The 25,260-nt window shown below is 50.0% G+C and overlaps 1 protein-coding gene across 1 annotated transcript in view; it reads left to right on the forward strand.

Moving 5' to 3' along the window:
* Nucleotides 1-25,260, forward strand: part of adcy5 (adenylate cyclase 5) — a 136,698-nt gene that overhangs the window by 54,357 nt on the left and 57,081 nt on the right. Inside the window, exons 2-3 of the mRNA XM_039755216.1 lie at nt 20,033-20,182; nt 24,342-24,463. Of these exons, the coding sequence (XP_039611150.1) occupies nt 20,033-20,182; nt 24,342-24,463 (272 nt within the window). The remainder of the gene's footprint in view (nt 1-20,032; nt 20,183-24,341; nt 24,464-25,260) is intronic.

Here is a 25,260-nt window from a genome sequence, read left to right on the forward strand (position 1 = left end):
CAAGTCAGTCGCTGAGAGAATCACAGTGTCCGTCTGAGGACATGTCGGTGCCAGCTGAGCACGCTCAGTCCTGTAGAGGCTCTCTGGCGGGCTGCGTGGCCCCTCCTAAGACCACAGCTTGACCAAGGAGAGGTACGGGGGCTCAGCCTTGGGCTTTGAAATGTGTGGACGGAGCAGACCTCGCAGGGCATGAGAAGTGAGCCGGCGTGATTGTGTGATGCCCAAGTCCTTTTCAAATTTAGGAACGCGTTGGCATGTTGTTATAAATCATTGTCATGGCTACGCATGCAGCCTGTTAGTGATGAATTAAACCGAGGATGTTTCTGGAGCCGTCCTGTGCCCTGCGACATGGCTCTGAAGATTCACTCTGCACGCGCCTTGATACCCGACCAGCTCTTCATCTATTTGTCGTGTAGGTGAGGGGCACCCTGAGCTGCCTCGCCTCGCCTATGCTTCCCAACTCAGCAGTTGTACCACCGTGTGCCCACTACGCCACTGTAACACGGGCGTCGCTCCCTGATGGGCTAAACCACAGATGATAGAAATGATACGTGAAAGTTTCTCTTGGTTTCTTCTGTTGTGCCGCGCACTGTGAATGTCGCTTACGTTTTTCTCTTCCTGGTTGTTTCCCGTTGTGCGTTTTTTGAGTCACACGTGGGGTGTTTTCATAATGGAATAAGTTTTAAACAGAAGTGATTTGGCGTCATTTTTGGGTAGTTGTGTGCTAAACGGAGGGCACAGACGGCTAGCTCCCGTTTCTATTATCGTGACGCTAAATCGGATTTATGTTTTTAACATTAGGGACCCAAAGGGGACATTAATATTAGGGACCTATAGGCAGCTGTGCTCCACCCTCACTAAGTTTAGGGTTCATATTTGTGGTTGGGGTCGGTCAATCTAATAATTTAACCTCCAAAAATTAAGCACCCGGGGCGCCTCCCCCACAGAGCCCAGCACTAGAATGGGTAGGGCCTGGCGTCCGTTTAGTGCACAAGTGCCCGTTTTGTGTGTGCCGCCGTTTGAGTCACTCTTGTCACGATGAGAGGACGGCCCTGAAGTGACTTGACTGACGTGTCACAGTGCGAGTTTGGCCGTTGAGTCTTCACGGTTTGATTCTCGTGTAGATGTGTGACGGCCCTGACCTTTGACCTCCACGTTCTGCTCGTTTTGTGCTTCCTCTCCCGGACGCCCCCTTTTAGATGCTTTTCAACACTTCCAGGTTGTCCAAGATTGTGGATAAAAGAACACGTTTGAGTCGGAGTTGATGTTTGTTTAAAATGAATTTTTTTTTTTTTAACCTTTTTTTTTTGCCTCCTCTTCCTCCTCCATAACTTAAGCCTCCCCCTTGCCAATTGCGGCAGGATACTTTCCCGACGGATGTCTGGTGCTGTGAATGTGTGCCACTCTCTCATTGGTTAGAAGTGTGGCTCTGTTTTTCTTTTTTAGCCGATTCCTGGTAATGAATTTTGCGGAGTTCGTCGTCTCCGCTCCTCCATTCTGCTCCGCACCCTTAAAGTGGCGCCCAGCCAGATCTGCTGCTCTCACGCGGCGTCGGTGCTGTTGGTGACTTTGATGTGCTCTTTATTTGCGTTTTTGACAGGCTGACAGTATATAAACAGAGAGTGTGGATTACCTGCCAATTTACCTCACGGTGAACTGCGGTTTATTTGCTTTTGATTGGCACAGACCCAGCGGGGAACGTGCAGCCACAGCAGCTCGGCCTGCCAGAGGGAAACCCACCTGCATTCGTAATGTAAGGTAAGGCGCCGATGAAGGGGACAAGCCGAGCGTGTGATCTCGATCAGGGTCATATTCTGAAATCTCACAGGGCTCTCTGCTCCACCAAACCTTGGAGACGTCCGACACTCTTGTGGCTGCTTGGTAACTCCTGGCCCTGGTCACTCCGTGCCTGTCCACCAGGCAGCTAGGACAGCGAACCTTAAATGACACATTCGCTTTGTGAATTCAATGGGATTTAAAGGGTTTCTTCACTTGCTTTGGTCCCAGAGCTCGTAGACAGGCCTGGTCGAGAACGGGACGGCAGCCTGTTGTGGGCCCTGCAGGAAGGAGCCTGGCAGTGACGATCTAAATGGCCATGCCGGTGTCACAGAAGTGCCAGTGTCCATGAACGTTAACATATCCCAATTGTAGAGTACAGAGTACAGAGTGGTACAGCCCACTTGATGCGCCCCCTGCTGGATCAGGGTCACCAGAGGGAGCACCGCCATGGTGGTTCTAGGAGTCGTACGCCAGGCATTAGTGACCACTGAAGAGGACCAGGGTTTGAAAACAGAAGAGACAACAGGAGCAGACTTCAAGACCCCTCATGGATTAGGGCTCAGCTGGCAATGGTGCCACTCTAAGGATCAACGGCAGAATGTTTTGACAGGAGGAGACAACTCGAGGTACCTTTGGGGTAAGTAAGAGAGCCAGCCATGCTACCTGATGCAAGTCTTGTATGGGGGGCTCCAGAGGGGCAGTAGATTTTTGCCGCTTCCTCCCATCATGCCGTACCCTTCTATTATTGTTATTTTTGTTATAATTAATCTCTTTGTGTCCTTTGGTGGTGTGATTAGACCTGAACACTCAAAATGGGACAAAGGAGCTTAAAAAACAGCAAGGAGGCTCAAAGCCTAAACAGTCAAAATACGGCCAAGGCCTAAAGTGTCAATTAGGGAGAGGAGAAGAACCAAAATCCCAGGCCCAAACAGCCGAAAGTCCGACATTTCATTTGAGCCTAGTAAAGAAAGAAAAACCTCGCCAGTCAGTCCAGATGTCCTGATCTTGTTATTTATGTATTTATTTATTGTTGCCCTGATGATGATGATGATGATGCTGTTCCTTCTTTGTGTCGTTTTCACGCTTGGTGAAGCACAGCAGGTTATTGGTGGAGTATTTTTAACGTCTTTCTTGATATTCCCGTTGTTCTCACTATGGACATTGCCAGTTTTTTCTGGGCTGCTATGGTAGATTGATGTGAGGTGGGTGATGTCAGTCGTGTGCCAGCGTAAAGGTTGTGCCACATGCTTCCTGGTCACCCGCGACTGGCGATCACAAAGCAAAACTCTGTGATTGTCTTAAAGAATTCTGCTATTCTGCTTGACTTTTTGGTTTCAGCTTTGGCCTCATTACGTCCGTCCCCTGGTCACAAACTTTAAACAACTCTGCCATCTTGTGCCATCATTGCACCAAAGAATTCAAAAAGGTCCAAAGGATGAATTCTAAAACAAGCAAAATAAACAAAGAAAACCAAAATATGAAAAGTCCAAAAATGGACAGAGCAGGCCTTGAAGTGGACATAACAAAGTGCGGACTGGACTGGACTGGACTGGACTGGACCGGACCGCCTTCAAGCCTGGTTAGGACCCCGGCTGCTTCTCTGTGGCCCCCAGTGTGTGTGGGGGTCTCACGTGTGCGGACCTCCTGACCGAGCAGGGTTTCATCCGATTGGACTCACTTGTGAAACTCAGCATGGCAGCAAAGCCTTAACTTGCTGTTTCTGTGCAAGGCTGGCACCACTTTACAGCTGGCACAAAGCAACTTGACGGCACGACTTTTTTTTTTTTCTTCTTCTTCTTCTTCATTGCCAAGATACAGTGTGTATCATAAGCAATGGCCGCTTGTGGGTTTTTAATTTCGGTGTGAAAGCCTCGTTGATGTTTGATTTTATTTTTGGTCGATGCACGGAGAGACGGTGAAATTTCCTCCCACAACCACAAACATGGAAATATTAAAAAGAGATTACATAAGAGAAGAGCGGCTGGTTGCCATGGCTGTGGTGCTCGATAGCATAAGCCTGCGTCTGTATTTATAAAACACGAGCGTGTGGTCAGATTTATTTTACAGTTTGTAGCGGGCATCGGCCTTCTCGGAGCCCCCCCTTATTGGTTTTGTTTTTTTTAGGATCTCGGAGTCGGTCCTGTCCTGTCCTGTCACTGTCACTGTCACTGTCCTTCCACCGTGTGTTTAGTTTCACACAGCATGGCCCCGCTATAACATGCGATCACAAATCAATAATTAATTGGGTGGGATGAGCACACAGTCTGGAGAAATAAAGAGACACGCCAGCCTGCACCAGGAGCAGCCGGTGCCCCCTGAACTCGGGCAGCGAGTGGCTGACTTGGGCCGTGTGGTTATGGCGGGTGAAGAGGCTCATAACGTAATGCCGTTCCGGTCCTCGGGGTGGAGTCGTCCCAAGTTGGCAGGGCCACAAGCCTGTTTCCTCCACGTGATGGCTACTCTTGTAGATTTTCTTATGTGTTGTCGGCCTTCTTTGTGTTTGCGACCCCCAGAGAGACGAGTTGAAAGGTTGAGTTTTGTTTTCTGTGTCCCCGAAGCCCCAAAGTGGCGACTCTGATCCAGCAGAGAAGGTCTGTCGGGTGTCCACTGCTGTCCTGAGGCAGATTGGGTGCACGTCCTTCATGGGACGTGTGGTCACCGACACACAGCCTGACGTCGCCATCGTGACGGTAGACGTTTGCGTCTCTTTGCACGTTTTCTGTTGTTTGCCCACGAGAGGGCAGAGCGCCAGCGTCTGATCAACGCTCCCCGTGTGTTATTGTGGGCTGTCACAGCTCAGGGCGCCGTGACTTCCACGTTTTCCTCACATAAACATTTGACAGTTGTCATACTGTGGGCAGTGCTTAGGGGGCTTGTGTCTTCCCGGTCGTTCCTCCTGATGGCAGCCATTTTGCCACCCTGCTGCAGTATCATGTGGCTGACGTCACCAGGCGTATCACGGTGGTCCGGTTGTACAGCACCGTATGTCTCAGTTTCACTATCCGTGTCATCGTCTGATGGCCAAGTCACGTTGCCGTCACTGTCGTAGTTCAGTGACAGTTTGTTCTAAAACTGACTTGATGACCTCCGTGTTTTAACCGCGTTGGCGCTGGTTGTTGGGTTGCTTCTCCCCCATGTGTCATATACCCCAAGTTGGACCAACAGCAATAAACGGTTCGCCAATCAACAAAAATGGGCGAGCCAAACGTTTAGAATGTATGCGTACAGTAACCTTTATTGCCCCCTACAGTGCCCTGGACAGTCCTCATGCCCATGTGCTCCTCCGGGTGGGTGTTCTACTCCGCCCCACGTGTGCCTTACTCTGATGGCCTCCATCCTCACGGTGAGGGTGAGCGCCCTGAACTGCAGTCCCCTGTCGTGCGCCTCCGCACCATCTTAGTGGGGGTCCGCTCTGTTGAATGAAGAAACGAAAAGGCTTTGTCACGTTACGAAAGGTCCAGAGGCCGCGACGTCACCTGAAAACCCTGACACCCCGGGGCTCCAGGGACCCCAGCTGGCTGTAAAGATGAGGGGCGAATGGTGGAGACGACGGTCCAAGTCGACAGTCGGGGTTAAGCCAAATAAGAGCGCCGTGTCGACTTGACCTCGGGGTGTGCAGCGGCGTATGAAGGGATGAATAATTTACAGCAATTTCATTTCTTCCCTCGCGCTTCCAAATAGAAATAATGAAACGTGATGAATATTAAACCACCAGGGTCCAGTCCTCGGCAGGACTTCCAGGAAGGGGTTCATCGGTCCGAGAGGCGGTGATCGGCCTCTGATTCACAAACTGAAAGCAGCGAGGATTGCAGCTGGTGGTCCGCCATGCTTCTGGGGTTCTCTGGGTAAAGAAACGACGTTTCCGGTATTTGTGCAAAATTTGCCCTTAACGGGTTGGACAGGAGGTGCGGAAATGGGAATGGCTTCAAATGGAGTGCCGTTAGTTCAGTTTCCCGGGTGGTCTGACGGTTTCAGCATTTCCTTGAACCCTGAAGGTAACGCAGAAGAAGGTGGATAAATGGGGTTCACCTTTTGTGTTCAATTCATTCAGAGGCTGACGTGAGCTTTTGGGCGTTTTCGTCTGTCTTGATGTTTTTGTGGCTTGGACTGGCGAGCTTTATTGGGCTGAACGGCCTGCTCTCTTTTCTAGATTGTTCTAATGTCCTTGGAGGTGACGGTCTGGCCATCAAGTAGATGAAGCTGCTCTTCTGGCGCCCCAAGAGTCCGTACACGACAGGAATCGGCAGAGTGCCAGTCTGGCAGTGGTTGCCCTGAGGTGAGGATGCCACGGGAAGTTGCCAGACTCCACAGAGATGGCACCCCAGTCCTGTCTTGTCCTCGGCCCCCTCCACTAATGGTTTGGCTGGCTGGATGTTTGCCTGTCCATTCTGCTAATTGGGGTTGTGGTTGTGGGTCCCCGTCTCCCTGCTGCTAATCAAGTTACTCGTCCGGCCTGCTGATACGATCACATGGCGGAGAACAAAGGAGGACTTTGTGATTTGTTTTATCTCCCTGAGTAATTGCGAGCACATGTGAAAGACCCCAGCCTTCTAAATATAAAAAGAGACCAAAGAAGGCCTTGGATTTGTGAATCTAAACGGCCCGCGGCAGCTCGGGAGACACCGAGTGGGACAGCAGGGAAAAAAAAACCGAAGCAACAAACAAATTACGTTTCTCTGACGGAAAGCGTCGAGAAGTTGTGAGCGGAGCGGGCTAATTGTCGAGTCCATGCCTGCCTGTCATTTCCTTTCATCCTGTGTAATGGAAGGCAGGAGTCCTTATGGGAGCCATCTGCGATCCGCTTACCCAGGAGCTTTAAATAGATTCGCACCACTAGCATCGCGGGATCCTTATTTATTTGTTTGCTCGCCCATGGAGACGCCGCCTAATTGAGCCGTCACATTTCCATCAAGTGCAGTGGCCTTGCAGGGTTTGTCTTCTTCACAAGCAGCAGAGCACACAAAGGTTCAACGTCCAGACCCGAGACGTGCAGAGGTTGAATGAGGGCTCCGTTGGCACTGGGTCGCAGTGACGTGATGGGACCTGCCCTTTGGTGGCACGAGATGTTCTAATGTGTCCTCCTACGTCCAGCTGCTGCTTTCTCTTATCTGTCTGTCTATTTAAAGAGCTTCTGTGAAAACCCATAAAGTTCTGTCTCTCTCTCTCCGAGCGACCGTACTGAGAACAAACAGAAAAGAAAAGGGCAGTGGGCACGACAGGGTGCGTCTCCTCCAGTCCCTAAATCAGGGTTTGGCGTAAGGGGCGGGGCTACAGAACTCGCCCTGGAAGTGATGTCACTGCTCTTCCTGTATGTGTGCGTATGATTATAGCACCTTGACACTTCCCATACACTCGCAGTGATCCCGCTAAGATTGATTTGAGTGGGAGAGACACCCGGTCACGTCGGTCTCCCACCCGATCTGCCATAACGTTGAGGGAGTAAAGCGGGCTGTATATGGCTGTGAATATCTGAAAGGGCGCACTGGATCCCAGTCGTCTGGGGGGGTGTTAGTTGGCTACCAAGTGGCGGTCAGTGTCTTGGCCTTCAGGAAGTACGTGACTGAAAAGGACAAGTGACATATAGGAGAAGAAGGGAGACCAACAGAGTAAAGCACGAGAGATGTCTCCACGAAGGAGCCAGCTGTGCGTATTCATTTGTGATCCAGTCCCCCAAAATGAGTGCATCGGCGTCACGCAGGAGAAGACGTGCGGCTCTCTGTGATCGAGGGAAGTGAAATGCGAGCGAGGCCCCGGATCTCGACGGCTCTGACACGTCTACTAAAGCGTTCTGCGGGCCTTCATCTTTGAAGATGGTCTTTATCATAGTCGTGTGACATGTTCGAGATGCGATTGGATTGGTTGGTGAATGTGCCTAAGTGGGTGCTGCCCGCTGTTTTGGGCTTTGAGGTTTTCTTTTCTTCTCCCCTCCTGGCTGTCTGACCACAGCACTGGACGTTATAATTGTAGGACTAGGGTGTTGTGCCGCGTTAGCTGTTGTGTTAGCCTGGAGAAGATGCCAATTAAAGGGGTCATTTTATTTGACTTCTCGCTAGACTCTTACAATTAAAAGTGCTGGAGACTTCTGACCTGTGATTGGTGCCCAGGAACTTCAATTAGGTGTCATGACGGAGAGGCGTTCCAGGACTCGAGTTTGTTATAAGCTGCGGTGGTGACGCGTATTTCGGTGCTGCTTGTAGGTTTTTTTTTGCCATGATGAACTGATTTTTGGGGTTTGTTTATCATTTTCATAAAGTTTGATTTGCTTGCATGACGCGGTACATGTGTCACGTGACCACGGTCAGCACATCAATGCTGTCCATCTCTGTAAATATGGTGGTCTAGTTGTGCTTCAGATTCTAGGCTCCAGCGGCGGGTTTCGTTTTGGTTCGTCTCGGACTCGGATTCCCGTTTTGGTTGCCTGATTGCTTGGCTCTGACGTGACCTTCTCCTGTGACCTCAGCTTGTTTGCGACACGCTGCTGTCTCCTGGCTATTTAATCCGTTGACACCACCGTGACATCAGTTCAGCCGTACTGTACAGTAGATGTACGGCGGGAGGATTATGGGCACCAACGGGGAGGTGGGGACCTTCCACGCTGCCCCACGTGCTTCTCCTCTGTACCTTCACGCCACACTTGGCCTCCGAGGCAACTCCATCTGCTCTCCCCGTCTGCAACTCCGGATCCCTCAAGGCAGCCAGGCCAGTGGACTTTAGCTGGGGAGATGCGCCTCCTGCTGGCAGGTCAGTGCTGTCGATCCACGCCGCCTCTCCCACGTTTTCAGTGCTCCTGCCATCAGTCTCTACCCTCTTTGTAATCTTCATGTTAGCTTCTAAAGGTGTGGCTTAGCAATTTTGTGACAAAGTGTGCGGAGGAGATGTCTTTGATCTCTCTATCTACTTTAATGAAGGACACGTCTGTCTGCGTGTCCATCCAGTTGCTCTGTCTCGGTTATGTGCCGTTTGATATGGGATTCGTAAAAGCAGTGCTAATGTTTGTGGTGCGCCATCTGTTGGAATGACACACACAGTGCATTTTATTACCACAGATATGTGTGGGTGTCACACACAGGCTATGAGTTCCCCTCTGTTACTTTTGCTTCTGCTGCAGACTTGACAAACATGCCTGTTTTTGAACTTCTAGTTCTGAAGAAATTCGTACTCGCTGCTAGTGTTATGGACGCTAACCAAACCATAATACAAAGTCAAGAGTCATTTCAAAAACAGCTTGTGTGTTTCTTTTAAATACATTTTTTTAATTGTGCCTGAATTCTCTTAATCCACTTTAATAAAAGGTCTGTGTATCTGTGTGTCTCTTCAGTTATGTCTCTGTCGTTTCAACAGATGGCGCACCACAAACATTTCAAGTAACAAAATGCATTTAATTTGGAATTCCAACAGGTGGTGCATCATAAATATTAAGACTGCTTTTATGAATGCCATACCAGATGGCATATAACAGAGACATATGCATTGCATTTATCATTCCAACAATGGCGCATCACAAGTATTTGTAGTAGTACATTTTATTAAGACAAATGCTTGTGATGCGCCATCTGTTGGAATGCCAATAGATGGCTCACTGCAAACATTAATACTGAAAACGCTGAGGTCTACGTCTAAAAAAAAAAAAAAAGGGTGACATCTGCTGAGTGTCCAGCACATCCCAGAAGATGATTACGTGTCGGAGTCTGAGAGGTGGCCTGTGTTATTTAAAGAGTCTCTCACAACATCGGCAGAATTCTAACTGCTGACGCCCAAATGCCTCTTTATTCAGCCAAATTGCTGTGCTGCTTTGTGAACGGAGGGCAGAGCATCAGGGTGCCCAACGGCCAGGGCTCCCCGAGTATTCACTGGTCCAAGTGGGAGTCCTAATGTCCTCCTTTTAAAGGAATCGCCGTAATTCACCAGAGATCCTTCGTGCCCAAGACCTCCTGGAACAATTCAGCTGATAATCCACGATGTGCCCTTCCTGCTGGTTTGGTGCCCTCGTGTGACTCGTCCAGCCTAGTGATGTTCATGGAGGTGACCGCATAGTGGCATTCACACCGGTCACAGTGCCGCCGCCGTTGTGTTCAAGCTGCTGTCACCGTCTCGGCTCAGGCTGTTTGGCTGGTTGAACAAACGGAGCAGATGATAAATGGCCGACTCTGGAGGGCTGCACTGATGGCTTCATTAAAGTCACTCATCTCACTAAGAAACCTCATTTTCAGCTCTGCAGTTGGCATCTTCATTCAAGTAGAACTTCATAAATGAGGGTCCAGATTGGGAGGAATTAGGAAGCCCACCACCCCAGTGAGACACGCCAGCTCGAGTGCAGGACGCTGTGACCGACACGCCGAGAGAGAATGTCCCAGCTTACTGTCACCTGCTTTAAGTCACAGACTTGGTCCAGTGGCGATGCTTTAATTGCAGAGGACTTTATGCTTTGCTAAAATTGCTTTTAGGCTGGTGAAAGGAGAGCCGCAATCCACGCCATCCAGGGCCGCCAACTTCACAGCCTGCCAGCTGGCCTTATGGATTGGAGACGTCAAGTGTTAAGCCTTGAACAGACACCGGGCTGAGAGGGGGACGAGGACAAGAACAATGGCTGACCGGGACGCCGCCAGCATGGGCCTCACATCCTGCTGTCCAAGTCCACAGCCAGCCATTCAGTGCAGAATGTGCAGTTAATAACGAAAGACCCAGGGGGCATCATGGGGGCAGCAGTCTGAGTGGAGGCTGCCATCTGTGGGTGGGCACCCCATCGGGCACTGGTGACAGCGGGCCATGTGGGAGTCAGGTGAGGTAGACCACAGTGTGCCCTGCCACAGACTGGCACCCCCCGCTCATCTTTGACCAAGAGAACACAGAAAGTCAATGGCTGAATGGCATTTGTTTGTGGCCCTTCAGTCGGCCCCCCACTCAGCCTCATGAAGAGCTCATGTAAGGCAGCGTCTTTAAAATGGAGGAATTATACAAAAATAAAATCAAAAATCAAAATCAAGCCTCCCTTACATAACACGAGCAGAGCGGCCCGTGGGTCTGTGTGTAGGAGTTCAGAACTTTTATATTCTGTGCCACCGCCACCCCCAACAACAATAATGTGCTGCACAAATAAAGATCTGAAATGTGCCCAGAGATGGCAAAGTGAGAGCACCAGACGAAGAGGACCCGGCAGCGGCGGGTAGCGCAGGAAAAAACAAGAGTCTTATGAGCAATGTAAAGGCGCTATATAAAACCAGATGACAGGGCATTTGTCAAGTGTGCCAGGTTCAGATGCCAGGGCAAGGCAGGAAGCACGATAGACGACAGCTTTGGATATCTGACAGAGCGCAGTGCGGCAGTCCGGGAGAAAACGGCTTTTACTTTTTGATGTATTTGTGTCTGCCATCTATGATATAGTGCCTTTCATATCGCCCAATCGTAGAGCACCCTGCATATTGCTTTATTTATTGAGAAGTTCCTGTCACATCTGTCAGTGTACCCATTTTATATAGCGTCTTGCATGCCTACCATAGATAGCACCCTGTTTGTGGATTACATTACTGCCTTTCATATCTCTAGCTATCTGTTGTATGTAGTGCCTGGCACACGACTCCAATTAAATATAGTGCCTTGGACATTTACATATCAAATAAGTCGTGCTTTTCACATCTGTCTATGTATCTGTGGTATCTGTGCCCTTCATGTCTGCTGTATAGGACCTCCTTGTATCTACAGGTCCTCTGTTCTGTTTTGTATAGCGCCTTGCACATCTGGCCAGTTGACATACAGCAGTTCTCACACAGGTGGGCGTCCCGCACAGGGTGCTGCCTTGAGCCGCTTGGCATGTATTGCTTATGTTGTGCTTTGTCATGTCTCGCTCCACTTTATATAGCGCCTTGCACAGCTGCCGGTTATGTGTGTTACGATGAATCTCCATATGTGGACTACTTGTGACCTGCATATCTGTGTTATTGTAGTGCACACTGACTTGTGCTTATCTAAGATTTGGGCTCTGTCCTTTATTCATCGCTCTTCTTAATGACTTGCAAAGCACTTTGAGCTTCATCCTTTGTATGAAAATAGGCTGTAGAAGTTCATGCTGTTATATAGTGCCTTTCATATCTGACTGTCGAGTATAGTGCCTTGCACATTCATCATTGATCTGTTTAAGACGGTGATTCTCTTATCATATATGGTGCCTTGCATATCTGTTTACTGTATAGGGCAGTTCTTATCTATCTGCTGTATAGCGCCTTGCATATTTAAATGTCTACGTATTTACTATACTTGCACATCTCACTGCTGTGTATAGCGCCTTTCTACCTGTCTAACTATTGTATTGCGCCTGTTCATATCTCTCTATTATATAGCCTCTTTCACTTCCATGTATTTATTATATAGTGCCTTTCATATCTGTCTGTTATGTGCACAGTGCCTTTTTCATTTTTCTGTAATTTATCATGAATATAGTTCCTATCTATCTATCATATAGTGCCTCTCATATCTCTCTATTATATACTGCCTTTCACATTCTCTATCTATCGCCCCGTATCTCTCATATATAGCGCCATACATACACATCTCTCCACCTATCAAATCGTGCCTTTCCTCTCCGTCTCACTCTTCTGTGTCGCACTTTGCACATCAGTCTGTCCGTGTTTTTTATAGCGCCTTTCGTGTTTAGCGTCTCTGTTAAATTCGGTGCCTTTCGTCTGTCTCTGTGTTTCTGTGTGAGGACCCCCGGTGCTCTCGGCCTCGTCTTGTTGCCTTTGCTTTAATTTCATTTCTTTTTTTCCCGTCTCTTGTTGTGTTTTTGATTTTTCTAATCGCGTTAAGCTCCCTGAAGGCCTCGTGTGACACGTCTGTTAGACACGGTAGATTTTTAATTTTATTTATTTTTTATCCCCACGTTGACAACTGATAAAACGGCACATAAAGGTCATCGGCGTTGCGCTTTGGCTCTAATGAGTCCCCATCAGCCTCGCGTGTCACTTGATCTGCGCCGTCGCCAGGCCTGTATGGCCGTGTCCTCAAGACGCTAACAACGGGTGACATTGTGTGGCGTTTCATGCATTGAGACTCCCTCCGGTTTGTCCTTGTGACCGCCTCGTGGATGGAGTTGTCATCTCACGGCACGCTGCCACCACGCGGGGGCTGCCTGATGGTCACGTATGTCACGTAGAGCCTTTGATTGTGCATTAGCAGCCGCCAGGCCAGGCCAGCCGCTTATCTCCAAGATCTTGGATGGTCTGATGTGAAACGAGCGGGCCGTCCTGTCGCCATCAAGGTGGCCGGCTGTGCACGTCACGGACTGCGTAAGAGGGGTTACTGCTTGTGCTCGGCTCACCGTTCATTTGGGGTCCTCTTCTGGCTTTCTTGAATTCTCTCTCCCATTTGTACTTGCGTTTATTTAAAATGCCAAAGCAGCTGCTGCCATCCCCCCGTCTGTCAGCCTTCATGAAACACGGCGGCAGATCAGGGCCATCGAAGTCTTGTTCAAGGACACTTGAGGGGTTGGCCAGCTGCTCCCCTGATCCTTTTGCTCCACTCTTTGAGGTGAGACCCCCTTCTTCTCGTATCACGTGACTTGACCTCCAGTCACACCTTCTCAGCCTCCATCTCTTCACCCGGCGTCTGGTTTTTAGTGTCACCTCCCTGCGTCATCGTCATCACGGCCAGTGTCCACTCTGAGCAGTCCTTTGAAGCGAGACCCCTTCTTTTCCTATCGTCCTCTCGGCCTCATCTCCCCCACCTCTTCACCCGGTCGCCCACATGCCCCTTCCTCCTAAGACCTCCAGCCCAAGTCTGTCTTTTAACTTGGCCTTCATCTTCCTCTCACACATCTGACTGATCCTCCTCCATCTCCATCCTTTCTTTCTGTTCCTCCTTCATCAGTCACATCTCCCCCTCATACTCCTCCTCACGCAGCTTTCAGTGCCAGGGAGGCTCTCACAGTTTCTGCCATGCCCACGGCGCCCATCCCCCCTGGCAGTGCCCGCACCTCCGTCACATTTGCCTTCAGCTCCCTTCTACACCCCTCACTGCCTGTGGACTTCATACACAGTTTGTAGATGAAGAGGATTTATATAAATGAAGAAACAGAGACGTGTAGCGAGTGTGGCCCCCTAGTGCCGGAGGTTTAGATGTCGGCGAGGTGCGGGCAGAAATCCCAGGAGCGGCCCACCGTTCGGACCTCCAAAGAAGCCTTCCTGGCATTGAAAGCTGTGTGAGGAGGAGGAGGAGTATGGGAGCGAGACCTGGCTGATGAAGGAGAAGAAAGGCTGAAGAGAATGGAGATGGAAATGAGCAGGAGGACGCGTGGAGCATCAAGAAAGACTCGATGTGGACTGAGGGGGTCTGAGGGGGCACGGGGAGCAAAACGCCAAAGGCGACCTGATGAAGGGGCAGAGAAGACATGGTGGGGGATCATCAGGTGATGGGACTCACTTCATAGGATGCCAAGCGCCGCTTAGAGTGGATGGGAAAAGTACCACCTTGTGACAGGGCATTCAACTGGTGACAACGATGATGATGATGATAAGCACACAGCTAACTGGCAGGTGACACTAAACAAGACAGAATGGCCGATAGCCCGGGGGACAGTAGAAGAATGGGGAGCACACAACGGGAGGTCTGAAACTTACAAGTAGGCCCACGCCGCCATAGGGGTCTGCTCGCTTTGGGCATCCGGACAGAAGGCTAGTCGGTGATATAGCGCCCTGATGTACTTCAGCCCAATCCAGGCGGGTTTGGAAACGGTTTTAGAAACTCCAGAATATTCTCAATCAAAGAGCGGCGCCGCCCGCTAACTCCGCACAAGCGCAGGCTGAGCCACGGCGTGCCCACGAGAAGTTCATTTACAAAAGGGGGAGCCCCCAGAAGTCCTGCCCACTGCACAGTTTCCAGGAAGAAGAAGTCAATTATTGACACTTTGAAAGAAAAGCCAACACTTAGAATAAGACCCCCAGACATCAGCAGAGCAAATGCCCGGGACTCGCCGTCTGGCCGTCCTTTATGGGCCTCGGACCCTAGCAGTGATGGCCCCGCCTCCTGGGGGGTTCTACTTACACAACACGTAATGGACTCCCAATGAAATATTCTTACATGGAACGCCAGCACTGGCAGAGACGACCGTAACAGACAGACAGACAGACAGAACTGAAACAAAATGGAAACGTAAGGCAGGGAGAACAAAAGCCTGCTGGCATTTAGTCGTGGGTGCAGTGGACCAGCAGGGAGCTGCCCATGCCAGAGGCTTTGCCAGTACATCCCTGTCATCGCTCACTCTTCTGTTCCCCTGACGCACTTGAATGTGTGCCAATGTCACACGAGTCCACTTGGCATTAATTAAGAATCACAGCTTCCGGCTCTGTAGACATGTTTGTGTAACAAGAGCGACTACCAGATGCCACTTACTCTCAGGGTAACTGGAGCCCATCGTACCGGGGGCATGTGCCATAGTGATGCCCGCTCACTAGCTCTTTACTCTGGTGCGTGCCATGCCTTTCTTTAAGGGGCCTGCCAGTTGATTTGTGCCCTGACTGTCCTTTCCTTACTGCACTGCTGAGCCCAGTCCTTGCCCTTGCCCGCTCTTAACAGGCCTGGGTGGCCATGCGTCTTCCCCTCTGGCACCTCCATAACTGCACGGTGATCTTTGGAGATCAGACATTCTCCGTTCAGCTCCCAATGGAACGTCCCTTAAATTATTTATGGAATTGAAAGTCTTTGTTTGGTTAAAAGTTTAGAATTTACTTACGTTTTATTGTGATCGAAGTTGGCATTTTCGGCTATTGTTATGACCATCTCCATGGATATCCTTCCCAGAATTCCCCAGTGCACGCTCATTTGTGACGTCACCCACGGGACGGGCTGAAGATCAGCCTTGGCGGGTTTCTTTAAGGTCTGGTGGACTTTTTTTTTAGTTTTGTGTTATCGGCTTCAATGAGAGATTGTTGTTGTTTTTAATCTCGGAGTTCTTGGCGAGTTGGCATATTGGGGTCCCACGCATCTCTCGTGTCCTTGACTTACCTTGAGGGCTGCCTACTCCCTGCTTTGTGTCTTGTCGACCCCTCGTGACCCTGGCACCACACACCGGTATTCAGCATTACGTGGCGTTGTGTTCATCGCTTGTGATCTGGTGAAGTTTGCCACGTTAAACCAGATTGAGGAGTGACGGTGGCATTTATAACAAGACCACCTAAGAGCCAAACCCTTTACAGAACTTATGAGTGAAATCAAAGATAAAGAACAAGTCGGGCAGACGGGACTTGACCCGGTAAACTGAATGCCCCCTCCACACACGTCAGACTGGTATAGTGGCAGAAGGCAAAGGGCTTAGCAGAGCATCAGAAAGAATTAGCGTGATGGCCTTGGAGAGGACAGTAGAAGGACCACCTTGTGTGGGGTCCTGACTGCTGCGGCACTCGAGTGGTGAGCTTACATCAGAGGACTTGGAAGAAGAGTCCAAAGCGATCCAAAGACTTGCAGGTGATGGTGGTCACCTACACTGCCTGTGCACTTGCCAGTGGCCCTGAGGTGGTGTTTGCCCGGGCCACACTGTGGTACTGTAAGTGGCTCAGAACGGTGACGGGGCCTGGCAGAGCGCCCTGCAGCAGCTGAAGATCAGCAGTGGTCCAGTATAAATACACAAACGTGGCACGGTGTCATTATTTAAGATGGCAGCACCGGACACTCGCTGGCTTGACTTTGGGATAAACTTGCTGTAAGACTTGATGCCCACTGGCTCACTGGAGTCGACCCCGACCAGTCCTTCGCACACGGTGGGCTTTGGTGTTTCAGACCTCCTCACCTCTTCACTTCCTATGTTTACTGACATCAAATCTCCCCCCATATTGATTCCAGCTGATTCTCCGTATCCACCATTCCGCCCAGTTGGGTGTCTCACCAGACTTACTGGTTTCTTTTTTAATCATCGACTTCTCAAATCGCTTTTAGAAATTGAAGCAAGCAGCGGCCCAGCACTGCCCCCCGATGGACGCCACTACTAACGTCGTCATCTTAGTTCATTTAAACTGCCTCCCCCATAATGCTTTGCTGCTGTGTTTGGGCCCATTGTATGCCCGTCTCCACAGGCGTCTCTTAGTCTGATCCCAAGCCTCTCGTCTTTTATAGCGCCAGAGACACTTTAAAATAAGACCCCCCACTTCACTCCGTGTGGTATGGCGCGGCTCTACTGTATATAAAGTCAGAGGGTCCGTTTCCTCCCAGTTTGGTAACTGGTGCAGATTTGTGTTTCTGCACACATTGCCAGCTTTACTTTACCCGTTTCAATTCTTTATTCTTGTATGGCTAGCAGTTAATGCCCTATAGTGACCCACGGCAGTGTGTGCCAGGAGCAGGGGGGCTTTGGGTGGAATCCGGGCTACAACGGAAGAGGGATTTTGACGCACCCACTCAAGGTGTCACCCACACTATGCCAGTGTACTAGAATGGGCCTTACATACAGCAGTGGGTGTTAGAGGGGGAGACTGGACTTCTACATGCCACCCAGCTGCCTGACACTGGCATGTTCCATTGGGGCCTAAAGCAGGAGCCCTGCACGCATTTTAATGGCCTCCCTTAGCAGAAGTTGGGTGACCCGGGTAAGTGTGAGGGCAACGCCCGTGTAAACGAGGACACTCGTGCAGTGGTCAGCGTGATGCCCCCGTGTTCTGGTGTGTGCCTGCGTCGATTCATTGATGTTGTCCGTTGTTGTGTCTCACCCTTTGTGCCGAGGTCACCCGCGGGTACGCGTGCCACAGTGTCATCGTTTGAAAGGGGATCTGCCAGGTCACAGAGAGTCTCTTAAATGTCAGCTGGGGTTGGGAGCTTTCATCTCCTGAGCCCTCGAGGCTCTCCTGATCAGCACGGCGTGACATGAGGACTTGTGGGGGGCCGTCGTTTAACCCTTGAGTGGGCAGTGGAGGAGTGTGTGTGTGTGTGCCAGCCGTGGCTCACCCGGGACGATGGATTCTGAAGGACATTGAGCTCAGTCCCGGAAACCTGAACGTTACTTCACGATTGGCTGCCACTTTAGTCCAAGGTGACGTAGAAGGTCAGGATGCGTCCCACCCGTCTCGTGTGAATTTCTTTCTTTATTTTTTACAGTTAAGCTAAATCAGATTTGTCTCCGACGTTTCATCTCGGGCTTCACAGTAAGTTTTGTTCCACTTAAGAAATGGCCTTTGTTGCCTGTGCAGGCTTATAAAGGAATAAACGATTCAAGTTTTCAAAAACTAAATGCACAAGAAACTCAAAAAAGGAAGAAAGGAAACCACAAAAAACAATAAATCTTTTGTTTTAAAGTGTACTTTGCAAAAATGTGACAGAAACGCGTTCATCATCGGTCATCGATATCGTGCATACAGCGAAACGCAAACTGTTTTTATCAAAGGAGTGAGGACTGAGCGCACTCGCAGGACCTGCCAGCAGGGGGAGCTCCTCCATTGGCTTGGGCGCCTGACCGCCGGCATGGCGCCTTCATTGACACTGGCACTGGCATCCAAAGTGACTTACATAATCGGGGGGCTGCCTGGGAACAAGTGTGCCAGGACTAGGTGATCAAATTGAGTGTCACAAGAAAAAGAAAACTGAAGGTAACTGAAACCAAAGAGTTTGACAGAAATTCACCAAACGCTTGGTAAACACGTGGCTGGAGGTCACCATTCCAAATGGAGGTGGGCAGCCCGCGTCACCAGCCATGAGCTAAACATGGAGAGTCTGCCCTGGAATAACACATCAGCAGAGTGGTGCCACTCTCTGACACACAGCAAGCATGCAGTGACTCCATTAGTCATTCGGCTTCGACTCCCTGCTTCAGACCAGGCACTGATAATCCTCCTCCTCCTCCTCTTCCTCAGGTTGGTCCCGCAGCTGCAGATCCGTGATTGGGATCGGATCATCCTGGAGGAGAGGGGACAAAGAGAAAGTGGGCCCGGTCAATGGCCGAATTAAAATCCTCCCCCCATTTCGGCGATCGGTCCCTGGCCGACGGACGCTCTGCACGGAGAGCTGTGAGCGAACTGGTTGTCGCGGTGATGAGTTTTCTATGGCCGACGGTCGCTCTACCGTGTGCCAGGGCTGCGAAGGCGCTCATGAAGCGGGACGTGGGGGCTGGTGAGGCGTCCCAGGGTATACACTTGCTGGCCCGTTGACTGCCCATCGTTTCAGAACGAGGCCATGCAGACCCATTAAGCTTACCCGTCCTCCAAAATAACATCAAGTCGAGTTCTGAGGGTCTCTAAAGTCCCCGTGTCCACCACACTACTCGGTCACTCATTGTGTGTGTCTGTGGTTCTCACTTTCTTAATGTTTGTGTGACATTTCCCCTTCACGAGTTTCCAAGTGTGAACTCGTTTAAAGTCACTGTCTCGGGCCACGGCACCAATTCCCTTCATAACCGGACCAGCAGTGGTGCTGATCTTGTGGATGTGGTATGGAGTGACTCCACTTGACCGATCGACTGGAGCAACACGGTCCCTCATCGATCGCCAACGTAAGGTCACGTACTAACTGGGTGGGTGTTAGCGATGGCGAGCAGAGACGAGATAACGAGGAGGTCTGTCCTTGCCAGCTTCAGTGAGACCTGCAGAGATTCTTGCTGATGCCCTTGGGGTCCTTTGAAGAGAACGACGGGCACAGCTGCATATCATTGGCATGGCGCCGATAAGTGAGACGGGGGGACAGGGCTTGGTGAGGAGAGCATACCTGGCATCAATCCTTGGGCCTCCATCTTGCGTACCTGGTGTGTCCTTGACATCTCTCCCTGTCAGGTCACACGGTAGGATCTGGTAGGAGTGGAGCTGAGCAAAGTGGGGCCTGTGACCCCATGACCCCAGTGTGGGGTGGCACTGGCAGCACGAATGTGCAGATGAGAGCCGCATGGAGGGCAGTGTCAGAGACTTTGGAGGCCGCAAACAGCAACCCTAGGCGTGGTGTTGGAGACACGTCGTCCAGTTCCTCCTGTAGGTTCTTACAATGAGCTAAGCATTGCCGGTGTTACCTGAGGTGTTACCGTAATTACTAAACAACGCCAAGATTACAAAGCGCTGTCAATGAAGAGAACGCTGCCAGGATAAGTCAACGTGGTTCAGCGTGCGGTGAAGTTGTGCTCCATCAAGCTTGTCTTCCTCCATCAGCAGTGATTCTGCTCTTCACTTAGTTGTCTCCGCGCCATGTTAGGCGCTTTGCCCGTTTCTTCGGTGCCCTTTGCTTTTCGGTGCTTTTCCATAATTCGACAGTCCAGTAGCTCATGACGTCTTGTGTTTCTTTCCTTCTTTTTCACTACCAGCTGGTCGCCAATGTGCTGATCTTCTCCTGCACAAACATCGTTGGCGTTTGCACCCACTATCCTGCAGAGGGGTCCCAGAGGCAGGCGTTTCAGGAGACCAGGGAGTGTATCCAGGCGAGGCTCCACTCTCAGAGGGAGAATCAGCAGCAGGTGAGAGGACGGCCATTTCCTAATTGCTTTCTTTTGTTTTCACTTTGTGTTCCTGATAGATTCTGGATCTTGTTCAAGTGTGTAGACATCTGTTGATTTGATTTCATACAGTCAAACATTTCAAGGTGTGTTATTCCAGGCCAGGAGATTCACAGTTCCTCATTCTCTTCTGGTGAAGTTTAGGCCTTTGTGTAGTGAGTAGGCCGCAGGCCTTTTGGTGTCGATTAGGCCCGAGTCATAACAACGTGCGTCAAGAAGGCTGAACTGGAAATTTGAGCAAATTGCAAACCTTTTGATAGTTCAAAAAAATGAGTAAAAATATTCTGGAAGCTTTTCCAGCTTCCTGTTCTGCCACGGGGTCAAAAGAAAGAGGGGAACTGGAAAATGAGACAAAGCCAGAGTGGGCTGCTACCAAAGACGCACACAAAGCCAGAAGGGGAACTGAAAGCCACAGCCAGAAATGTGCAGTACGGGCAGAGGGCGAGTAACCTGGCGCACCAAACAGAAACAACGCCTGCAACTGACCTGAACCCAGAAGTGTTGACAGTCCTGGACACACCTTTGTGTTTCAGTGTGCGGATGACGCTGTGTCCTGTCATAGTGAGAAACTCACAAAATGGTGGTGCCCATTAGGAAATAAGGTCCCGTTTCCGATATTTCCAAAACGCAATGAAAAATGAAAATACCAAGTCCAGATTCACAATGGAAGTAAAAACAAAAACTCAAATCTAATGAAATTTAGATCACCTGTGCAAAGGCCAAAACAAATGAATTTCAATGCAGGCTAACACGACGTCCACATCCTTTAAATACAAACGGACTCGGGCCACACTCAATTATGAAAGAGTCTCCGTCCACACGATAACGGCCAGAAACACAGGAATGAGCAAGACCCAATCAGGGGAGAGCCACCTAACAAGAATGAGCCAATCGGAGTCTGCGTTTTCAGCCATCCACACTGCAGTGCTGCGCCTGCGCGCGCGTTCACAAGTTTTGAATTGTGGACGGCGAGGGTGAGGGTGCGTTCAGAAGTCTCCATTTTCAGGGGTTGTGTGAGCGAAAACAAAGACTGATATCTGCAGACACAACCGTAGACGTTCAGAACTTAGGGAAGTAAAGAAAGCCGGAGACGGAGCGCTGGGGCAGCCACGACACCCAAGGGGTTAATGAAGACTTCCTCAGTACAAAGCGGTTGTTCTAGAAGACGGGGAGAGAAGAAGCCCCAAACCTAAAGCCTGCATTGTATTTATTTATTTATTTATTTATTTATTGAAGTGCTGTGCCATTAAAACCCAACATACCAGACCCACGAAACCGAAGGGGAAATGAAACCGAATCACAGAAACATTCGTAATAAAAATAGACAGATAGCCAACATATCGTATGGGGCTAAAAGCCAGAGAGTAAAAATGAAATGTGTTTTTAAATAAGATTTAAAGTGAAGCAGCCTGCCTAACGTGCAACGGCAAATCGTTCCTGAGTTTTGGGGCTGCACCTGAAAAAGCTCGATCACCTCGGAGTTTGCATCGTGCCTTGGGAACACGTCAAAGCATCTGGTCTGCTGACCTGAGAGAGCGAGACAGGCGGGACGTAACCATTAAAAGATTTAAAGACAAACACACGGATCTTAAGATGGATTCAAAAACCAATTGGAAGCCAGTGAAGGGAAGCCACAATCGGGGTAACATGCTCATGCTTTCTTGTGCCAGTTAAAAATCGAGCAGCAGCGTTTTGCGCCAGCTGTAGGCGAGCAATGGAGGCCTGGCTAACATTTGAACAATTATGTTTCGACAATTCCCCAAATCACCAAGAACCTTTACCCGTAACCCACGACAAACAGGAAAAAAGTCCAATGGCCGCCTTAAAAGATCATCCGCATAACAGAGAGGCCCGCCCCCCCGCAGCTCTGTCTTTAAAACACAGGTGAGCCGACGAGCAAATCATTCACAAAATAATCTACAATTACAAATGAAGGATTACAAGGTAACAACACAGACCAGCGCCGCTTACGATAAACAACATAAAGCAAAGGCGAGAGCGAAGGAGGTGAAAAGCAGAGGCCTGGCTGCTCTCCGTCCCCGAGACGAGACGCACATGCGGTGCCTCCTTTTATACTCTCAGCCAGAGGAGCTCTTGTCATAGACGCCAGGGTCACCGTGACCTCCGCTTCCTCCTGAGCTCTCGTTTTGTTCATTTTTCAAACATTACATTGAACGTCTTTTATCTCGGCTATTTCTTTGGCCCACATTTCCTTATCTGTGGCCATTTGGTTTGCGAGCTTTTAAATGTACAATGTCAGCCAAGAGGAACCAAAGGGAGAAGAAGTGGAGGGCATGGAGCCAGGCTGGTGCAGAAGGTGGTCTGCTGTGCTCTGTACACGTGACAGTCACCCTTACTGCTCTTGCTGCTCCTGTCACCAGCGCCCTAAGGTGTTAGTTGGGACCATCAAGGAGCTCAGGAGCTTCCAGAGTCTGAAGATTAGTCAGTTGAGTGTCACCAGGGTGGACCACTGTGATCCCTGGCTGAATATTTGATATAGCGCCTTTCAGCCCAGATTTACTTAACTCTACAGCTGCAGCACTGGCTAGTTAGCAACACAAACTGGGTGCTGTGGTAAAGCAGTCTGTGCCAAGTTTAGTGGCCGGGGGCTTCACAGATTAGTGACAGGAGCACTGCCATGATCCGAGTGCAGTCCCAACAGTGAAAGAGAAGGGAGTGAGGTCTCGAAATAAGCCAGGCACGGGTGTGACACTACTCATACGCCACGGTCCCAGTATGAATGTGCCCTCGGTGGACGCACTTCAAAGAGAACCACCACTTTTAGTGCACTTAGCGTCAATTTCAAGTTGGCCACAGTGCCAGTTTTGTGCCCATGGTTACCACTGTGTGTTGCTCCTGACTTCTGAGTTGCGTCTTGCCCCTTTGTTCTTGGGCACTGGCTCCGTGTCTTGATCTCACAGTTTCCATCCCTTGACTACGTCTGTGTCTTTTATGACCATCTCTTGGTTCTTTATCCGTTGTAAAAATAATCTTCAGATACACCTCGTGTTCGCACACATATGACAAGAAAAGCAGCTGGTGGCTGGTACAAGGGTTATCTCCAGCAAAGCAAGGACCAGGAGATAAAGAGCGTGCACCAAAAATCAGGCAGAAGTCACAACTGAACGTAAAAAGCCAAAGACCAAAAAGAGTTCAAGAAGCCAGTGTTGGGACATCCTACACGTTTAGAAATGAACATCGCTAAGAGCCGTGAAGAGCAGAAAGTGTACCCACCGAGCAGTGACAAGTGTTGTGACGGCTGCTTTATTTATAGCATCGCTTGACTTGATGTCACCAGCACGACGGACGTGGTTACGTAACTCAACGACAAAATGCACCTAAGAACTCGTCTAAGTCAATAAATACGTATAAAAACGCACGTAATGTAACAAGGGCGCTGCCGTCATTCACGAAAGACGTGATGCTAGTTCAGGTCATGGAGGAGGATGATCTGCATTGTTCTGTCACCGCTAGGATGTGCAGACTGTGACAGAGACTGAGATCACACATGAGAGAGAAATAAAACGAGAAGTGTCTACGTGAAAAAGGGACGAGCAAAAATTACAGACGACAAAATCGGAATGAATCGAACAACCTGAAGTTACACGCAGGGAAAGGCTTCTAGGAATCCAGCAAGTTGGATGTTGAGCTGACCACAATGGCGGCTGTTTATATTGTTGGCATGACCCACGACCTCTCAGGCATTGCAGCGTAATAAAAAATAAAGACGCTAATCAACTAGTTCATTCAAGTAGCCTTATGACCCCCGACTCTAGTGATCCCAGTGCCAATGGTCATGTACCATCTGCCAGAGTGGAAGGCTTCCGTTTCATCCTGACAATTTGGAAACGCAGAAGTGCAGAGTTGGCGTCTGACAAGTTGTGGACGTCAACCTGGTACTCCGGATTGCAAATGTAATAAAGGGCTCTCTGGCCGTCTTGTGAGGAGCCAAATCTCCCATGAGCCTGTGCTCCCCCTTACACCTCCTTCTTTATCCTGAGGTTGTCCGGTCACCTTCCCAGTTCACCCACACCCTGTATGTCTGCTTTGCAGCTCTCAATTAAAGCTGTGCTTCATAAAGGCCGCGCGCTGAATCTGCTTCATCTGCTTGACTTCACAGGAGCGGCTGTTGCTCTCCGTTCTTCCCCGCCATGTTGCCATGGAGATGAAAGCTGACATTAATGCTAAGCAGGAGGATATGATGTTTCATAAGATTTACATCCAGAAGCATGATAACGTGAGGTAAGCACTGGCCGCGTGAAACGGCACCTAACTTCAGCGCTGCAGGAGGCTCTTCGGCCCCAGCGGGGCGGGCGACACCACAGGTGGGTGACACGGGGTAACTGGGGTTTCAGCTGGCACTCATCCTTTATGTAGTGCCTTTCGAGGTGACACCAAGATGATTTCAAGGTAATCTGCTCACGACGCATGTTGATGAGCACACCAGAGTAAGAATTTCACTGGGCTCTGTACGCGGGACGTCACCCACCCTGTCGACCTATTGACGGAGTTCTGGGCGATCCTGCAGATATCTGATAAGGAATTAAGCACGGTGGACTGGGGTTCAGCGCCTTGGGCCTGCACGGTGAGTTGTGTTCTAGGAAGGCTGGCAGGCCACATGCTTTGGCATTGACGCGCGATGTGCCACCAGTGTCATGCAAGTAAATGAGAAATGCAAAGAAGCAAGTCACGGGTGGCCTTTCTCTTCATGATGTGTGCTGGGCACTTTCTCTTTATTGAGCAAAACAATTTGGCGATTGTAGGAGGGCTAAGAACCGAACAGACTTTCAGCTGGTGAGCCACGCTAAGCGTTGTTATTAGTGTAAGTGTTCGACTAATGCATTGTGGAGCGAGTGATTGATGAAGAGCTGCACTTGTGGTGCCGCGGGTCAGCTTCGAGTGGTATGCTGAAGTTGAACGTAAGTAGTGATTGTAGTCGTCTTGTCGGGTGAAGTTCTTCTGTCAGGTGCCCACTTAGCCGCCTGCACAGTACAACTTGGCACTGCCTTTTCTCACTTGCCATGCCTCTTCGTCCTGCC

The sequence above is a fragment of the Polypterus senegalus genome, chromosome 6, assembly GCF_016835505.1.
Source record: "Polypterus senegalus isolate Bchr_013 chromosome 6, ASM1683550v1, whole genome shotgun sequence".
NCBI classification, from domain to species: Eukaryota; Metazoa; Chordata; class Cladistia; order Polypteriformes; family Polypteridae; genus Polypterus; species Polypterus senegalus.